The sequence below is a fragment of the Panicum virgatum genome, chromosome 2N (assembly GCF_016808335.1).
Source record: "Panicum virgatum strain AP13 chromosome 2N, P.virgatum_v5, whole genome shotgun sequence".
NCBI classification, from domain to species: Eukaryota; Viridiplantae; Streptophyta; class Magnoliopsida; order Poales; family Poaceae; genus Panicum; species Panicum virgatum.
Genome location: NC_053146.1, coordinates 69,594,492 through 69,601,393, shown reverse-complemented (window position 1 = coordinate 69,601,393; position 6,902 = coordinate 69,594,492). Strand labels below are relative to the sequence as shown.

The window sequence follows — 6,902 nt, the reverse complement described above, 5'->3', positions numbered from 1 at the left end:
TGATGGCATGTCTGGTTGTGCCCTCTACTTTGCACATCTGATACTGGAAACATCTGTGTGTACGCCTTCATCCTCGACGCGTTCTCGGACCTGGCAAATCCGGCGCACGCATCGCCATGGCAACCTTGACCTCATCCTCGGCATCAACCTTCCTCCCGGATGACATCCTCGACATGTCACCGTCTTTGTCTACATCGCTTTCTCTTATGCGACACCACCTCTGACACCCACGGCTTCATGTGCGGCTCCCTCATCTTCAACAACCTCAACACTATGTCGACCACGACTACTCTACGCATGGCAACCTCGACCATGATTATTCACCCTTATCTCGGCTTCCTCGACATCGGCACAAAGGGCTATCATCCGCATGAGCTACTCGTCATTTTCTACTCCAGTCGCCGCATCTACACCACGATGGTGCTACGACAGCGGGGATGTCAATCCATTGGCTCTTCTTCAGTCTGATCATTTGCAATGATTCCGCTGCGAAGAGTATATCACGACACATGATTATTTAGAGTTTGTTGGATTACGATTCCTTGTAATGTCTTATCCCAAGTCTTGTAACTCTCATATAATACCGCTCGAGAGGCTTAGCGCAAATACATCTATTATACATCAATTCTATTCTCCTGCAGATTCAGTTAATCTACCATTTTTTTTGCTTCTTTGTTGATGAGCCTAACAGGCCTATACCTCTGTTCCAAAAGGCCTTTATTTTGGGCTATAAATTGCATGTGATCGCTATAGTCTAACTCTAATGGATAGGTTTTCTAGTCTGATGGAGGCAGGGAGCCACAACCCAAAGTCTCTTTTTTTTTTGTTCAATTATATGCGGCAGAGTACATTAGAGAAGCCGGAGTCTATGTCATTCATTTGAAAAGAGTAAAAGCTACAAAACATACATACTTGATCCTTCACAATGGGGCTCCTGTTGTGTCCATGCGTTTTTCAGATTTGCGCTCTCAAACAAAATCTGAAGCAGAAAACCCCAAGCAGCTTCTTTTGTGAATTATTAATGAGATCCCTTTGGACTTTGGTGGGGGTGCCACCGCGCAGGCGCGCAGTGCAGCACTCACTAGTAATCTCTCTCCTACTGTTCATCTCCTGAGAAAACAAAACAAAAATCAAATGCAGCAAAGCCTGGACCTGGAGCATTGGCCTTGCAAAAAGGCAACCCCTCTTTTTGGTTTCACTTCACCTTCACGGCTTCACCCTTCTCCCTCCTTCACAGGCGCAGGCGCGGCGCAGCTCTCCTTCCTCCTCTGCTTCCTTCCCTTTTAGGACCCTCCTCATCCCCCTTGTGGCAATCCTAAAATTAATGCTCCCATCTGCCGCTGGGAGCTGGTGCATCGATCGATCTGGTCCCTCCTCCCCTTGCCCAGGTAAAAAATAGGAAGAAGAAGCAAGAACTGGATGCACCCGTCCTGCTCCTATTCCTCACAAAGATTTTGTTTCCACTGTCGCCGCTTCGATTGAGCCGTAGTTGCTGTTGTTGCCACCCCCGATCTTTGCGCACTTGCCCTTGTACATGCCCGGGGCATTGATTTCTCCCCTCCTTCCTTGGCAGCTAGCTAGCTGATCGCGCGTGCGTAGATGGGAGTTCAGACAATGTCGTCCCACGGCGACGACGGCCGCCGCGGCCTCTCGCGGCAGGGCTCGGTGTACAGCCTCACGCTGACCGAGGTGGAGACCCAGCTGGGCGAGCCGCTGCGGAGCATGAACCTGGGCGACCTCCTGCGCACCGTGCTGCCGGCCGGCCCAGCCACCCAGCCGGCGCCGGCGGCCAAGAAGACGGTGGACGAGGTGTGGCGCGACATCCAGAGCGCCAGCGGCGCCCGGCAGCCGACCATGGGCGAGATGACGCTGGAGGACTTCCTCTCCCGCGCCGGCGTCACCGTCGACGCCGGACCGCATTGGCTGCACCAGTACCCGCCGCCGCAGCAGTACGTGGTGCCGCTCGGGCCCGGCGCCGGTCCGGCGGTGGACGCCGTGTACCGCGACGGCGTCGGGGTCGGAGTCGGTGTCTTCCTATCGCAGGTGGCCGGCCGGAAGCGCGGCGCGGCGGCGGCGGTGGGCGGGGACGGCGTGGTGGAGAGGACGGTGGAGCGGCGGCAGAAGCGCATGATCAAGAACCGCGAATCCGCGGCGAGGTCCCGGGCCAGGAAGCAGGTGGGGCTCCGTCAGTCCGTCGTCCCCCACATTACATTCTCGTTTTATTTCCCAGCACAGCAGTGTCCCTCCCTCCCAAATACAAATTATAACTGCATTGTGCAAGCTCCAGCTCCTGCTCCAGCTCCATGGGTTCCCTTCATTCTAACCAGGTGTCCTCTGCTCCATGCGTATAGGCATACACCAACGAGCTGGAGAACAAGGTCGCCCAGCTGGAGGAGGAGAACCAGCGTCTCAGGAAGCTCAAGGTAAGATGAATCAGTCGATCCAAGTGTCCTGTCTTGTTTGATCGACTTTAGCTTCATCGGTTGAGGTCTTGGGGGAACACTCACCGAAGCCTGCAAAAAACAGACTCTCTGAAAGTGAGTCATTTTCTAGACTAAAGAAAAAGTAGTATTTGTTTACAAGAAGGTCGATGTAGGGTTAAACTGGCTAATATAATGGATGCTTATTACTACTCCTACTTGCTTAGTGGAGAGGGTTCGAATGGAGAGCGGCCCATAGCAATAATTCCCTTGTAGATGTTAGCAAGCACACAGATCGCTGTGTTCGTTTGGCTTGTCAGCCAACCAGCCAGCAGTACTGTTCTCTCATACTAAATCAACACCAACCACCAGCTACTAGCCAGTCAGCAGTACTGTTCTCTTATAACAAATTAGTACCAGTCATCAGCCACAGCCAAGCGAACTCGGCGAGAGTCGTACGCTCTGTTCAGCTGAGACTGTGGCCCATTTGGCTTTGATAAATAGGACCGTTGACGGTCACCTAGTCCTATATTCTATCTTATTGCAATCATATATGAATTTGCAGTGTACTAATCTGTATAAAAATAGGGCAGGCAATGAAGGATGTTGTGGTTGATTTTTTTTTCTTTTTTGAAGGGCGTTGTGGTTGGTTTTTTAAGCCTGTTCTGTAACAAGATTCCAGATTAAGCCTGATGAAACAAGAATGAAGCCCAATGAACCATGTGCATTTGCAATTTGGATTGGATTATTGCATGGAATGGTACAAGGGTCTCCTCATCTGTCTCTGTCTGCGGAGCTAACGATGTGTTGGGTTGCATTGGTTGCAGATGCTGCCACCGCTGGAGCCGCCACCGGAGCATGAGCAACGGCCGGTGCACCAGCCGGAGCATGAGCGGCGGCCGGTGGCCCAGCCGGAGGAGGCGAAGCAGCCGCTCCGGCGAAGGAATTCAGCGACCTTCTAAAAATGAGATGATGGGTTGGTTGGGTCTGTGCTTGGATAGTTGGAGGGCTGGTGTCTGCATGTGTACGAACCAACTCTGCTCTGTGCCTCTGTCTGCAGTAGCAGTGCAGATTGTGCTGCATGCAATGCAATGCAATGCAATGAAAGCAATGCTTCCTTCCATGCTTGATGCTTGTGCAGATCAAGATCTCTCGTGTTTGCAGTTGTTGGTCAAAGTAGGATGCATGTCTAGTGCACAGTTGTTTGCAGATCAAGAATGAACTGCCTGCCTTCAACACGAAGGTTTGCATCTCAAATTCGGAACTGAAAAGCGGCATAGCTAGCAAGCCCGTGGGCCTTCAGGAGACGCATAGCCTGCGTGCCTGCCTGATGAAAAGCGGCCCAAGGGTCCCGGCAACCATGGCCCGTGGTGAGCTGCGAATCTGATGAAAATATTCTATTATTATTTGGCCAACAAACGGAGCCTCCATGTTTATTCTCAAAGCCTAGAAATTTTCACATTAATCTGAGAAAAATAAAAAAATAAAAATTATCCACCACTGTCATTATGATAAAAATAGCCTAAAATATCCCTATGCCTAATTAAAAATCACATACCAGTGTCATTATGAAAAATTAAATATAAAAAACCTTTTAGCTATATGTTAGTTATAAACATATACTATTAATAAAAACTAAAGCTAACAACAACTAATCAAAATAAAACAAAAATAAGAATAATCATATGCATAATATTATTAAAGTTCAACAAATCTAATTGTTATTACATGTAGATCATATTTGAATTATTTTAACCAATAATAAGACATAATTTACGATAATAAATAGTATGATGTATGGTAAAAAATAGTATAATTTTAAGTATACAACGACATGCGAATTTTTGAATTTTCAATACTAGCCGCGCAAATGCGCAGGCTATACGCCTAGTTCATTCTAAAAGAAGAGGGGAAAACGAGTGATACCACCATTTTTTGAACCAAATTTGCAAATTGCATAATCAGTCGTAAAAATCGAGGGAGAAGGAATTACTGATCGAGGTTTAAAAACTGAACAACTGAATGGGCAGCACGCACAACTGAAGAACTGTGTGTGATCCGTCCCAAGCAGACACACGTCGGAGCGCAGGCAGGCAGGCAGGAGCGCGACGTATGATGAGCCCATACCACAGCCACACGATGATCACGACGGCCACAACCAGCTGCTGCAGCCGTGCACGCACGCCATGAACAGCATCATGTCCGACTCCGACTCCCCCTCTTCGTACTCCGGAGATGGCACGAGGCGGCACCGGCAGAGCGGGCACGTCGCCAGCGGCCGCGCCGCCAGCAGCCACCGGTCGAGGCAGCCCCGGTGGAAGAGGTGCCGGCACTCGAGCTCCCTCACCTCCGACCCCTCCTCGATGCCGCTCAGGCAGAACACGCACACCGCAGCATCCTGCTCCCGCTCCAACTGTTAGTGATATGTCCAAGAGCCCATCATCACAATATGGTTTAAAGGCCCAAGTGGATATTGATCCAAGAGGGATTAGAGTTACTAATGGGCCTATGAGATAGAAGCATATTAGTACGCCCTATATATATGAGGGAGGGGCTAGGGGGGCGAAGACCTGAGCCGCGCCACCTCCCTAGCCGCCGCCCCTCCCTCTCTCTCGGCCGCCGCCCTTGCCGTGCGTGCGGTGCTAGCACACCGACGCCCGGCGTTTCATCCTCGTACGTGTGGACTCCGTGGAGGCGCTGCTGCGACTGCTGCGCTGATCGGCTGCTGGGATCAAGTACGAGGAGCTCGGTTCGTGGGACGTGATCGACTACTTCCTCTACATCGACGCGCGACTTCTTCCGCTGCGCTGCGCGTCTAGTGATAACGATCTATGATCTTCTACTCGCAAATATCTTGGGTTTATGCGATAGTGATGCTAGCATAGCCTATCCGTTTCCCTACACCAACTCTTTCTCGCCGCCGCCGCCGCCGCTCCTCCTATACAGCGCCACCGGCAGCTCGCCCACCGCGAGGCAGGACCGCAACGACGACGACGAGCTGCCGGACGACGCTCTCAGCTTGCGCACCGCCATGACGAGGAGGACGACTAGCGGCACGGGAGGGAGGAGGAGCAACGCCGTCCTCACGCCCGCCATCTGCATGGTCGATCGTGGATGGATCTCTTGCTGCTTAATTGGGGACCGACGACGGACAAGGCAACAAGCATTGCCTTGAGTGTATATATATATATAAAAGATCATTTAGAACTAGGGCTTTGTTGAGATGCGGAAAATTTTGGGTGTAAAATACTGTAGCATTTTTGTTTGTATTTGGTAATTATTGTCCCGTCATGGGTTAACTAGGCTCAAAAGATTCGTCTCGTAAATTATAGTCAAACTGTATAATTAGTTATTTTATTTAACTACATTTAATACTTCATGCATGTGTTTAAAGATTCGATGTGATGTGAAATCTTATAAAATTTAGAATTTTGAGTGCATCTAAACAAGACCTAGGTGCCGCCCAAATAGCATGTGTAGCTAGTTTATTTCTGAATATTTTGGAATTTTTTTTACTTGCAAATAGTTTTGTTTATATCTTTGTAATTCGTTTGTACTACTTTCAATTTCTTATTTTATTATGTTTATGGTCTAGACACGGATGCAATCTTTTTATATTTCTCTTTCTTATATTTTGTGGTGTATTTGAAATAATAATTTAGGGGGAAAATAAATGCTTTATAGAAACACATCTTTTGGGTATTTAAAGTAAGATCATGTCCGTCTTGCACCAACCGTGCTAATTAATCCCCTAGTTAGCTAGCTACTCCCGCCGCCCTAAGACCTCCCCCAACAGTTGCCGCTAGCACTGGCGACTTCGCCCGCCGGTACAGTAGCAGCCGCGTGTGTGCGTGTGAGCGGGAGAGTGCTGTCGCTAGACGGTGACTGCAGCACTAGCGCGGATGTTTTTGCGATGTTCATCCATTAAACAACTAGCGAGGTGGCCCGGGATAGCTAGTTTTTTATTTAATTTTTTAAAAAAAATTTACATTAACAGAAGAGATGTATTTAATAATTTATTTACCTCTCGTTTGCTCTTATTGAATACTACTTGCAACTTTGCATAGGAGTTCATATCAATCATCAAATTTTATCTCACTGACATGTGGGGTTGCATGAGTTAATGACATGTGGGTAAAGATGGCATACTCTCTCCATAACCATAAAACAAGTCGTTTAGGACATAATTGTGCTTACCAAGGAGTGATTTGGTGGTATTTTTCCCTGTCTGCCTTTATTAAATAGGTGTGAGCGTATTTTCTTATACAATAATCATTGTAGCTGGGTTGGAGTACATGATCCAAGGCCTGTGTACAGGGTTCGAGTTCCTTCGCAGGCACATTTTTTTGGTTGATGCGATTTTACATGGGACTGTAGCGGTTTTGCCGGTGGATCATGTTTGGGTGTGTTGCATGCCTGGCTTGCTGCGCGGTTTCTTTAGCCTTTAGGTGTGTTGCATGCCGCTGCTCATTCTTTTTGCCG

The 6,902-nt window shown here is 48.7% G+C and overlaps 2 protein-coding genes across 4 annotated transcripts; one reads left to right on the top strand and one right to left on the bottom strand.

Moving 5' to 3' along the window:
* The first annotated feature begins 1,132 nt into the window (after positions 1 to 1,132).
* LOC120662232 (ABSCISIC ACID-INSENSITIVE 5-like protein 3) lies at positions 1,133 to 3,548 on the top strand. Of its 3 annotated transcripts, XM_039941392.1 has the most exons (4): positions 1,142 to 1,388; positions 1,574 to 2,175; positions 2,352 to 2,423; positions 3,248 to 3,548. In XM_039941392.1, exons 2-4 carry the CDS (start codon positions 1,600 to 1,602, stop codon positions 3,380 to 3,382), a joined length of 783 nt encoding a protein of 260 aa, XP_039797326.1. In that variant the 5' UTR covers positions 1,142 to 1,388; positions 1,574 to 1,599; the 3' UTR covers positions 3,383 to 3,548. The 3 variants fall into 3 exon arrangements, with proteins under 3 accessions (XP_039797327.1, XP_039797325.1, XP_039797326.1); XM_039941393.1 differs by lacking the exon at positions 3,248 to 3,548 and adding an exon at positions 3,057 to 3,238 and having other exon boundaries at positions 1,133 to 2,175; XM_039941391.1 differs by having other exon boundaries at positions 1,139 to 2,175.
* Positions 3,549 to 4,563: 1,015 nt separating this feature from the next.
* Positions 4,564 to 5,522, bottom strand: LOC120662978 (RING finger protein 150-like). Its single transcript, XM_039942018.1, has 2 exons — positions 5,325 to 5,522; positions 4,564 to 4,833 (listed from the first exon to the last, which is right to left on the bottom strand). Exons 1-2 carry the CDS (start codon positions 5,520 to 5,522, stop codon positions 4,564 to 4,566), a joined length of 468 nt encoding a protein of 155 aa, XP_039797952.1.
* Positions 5,523 to 6,902: the final 1,380 nt, after the last annotated feature.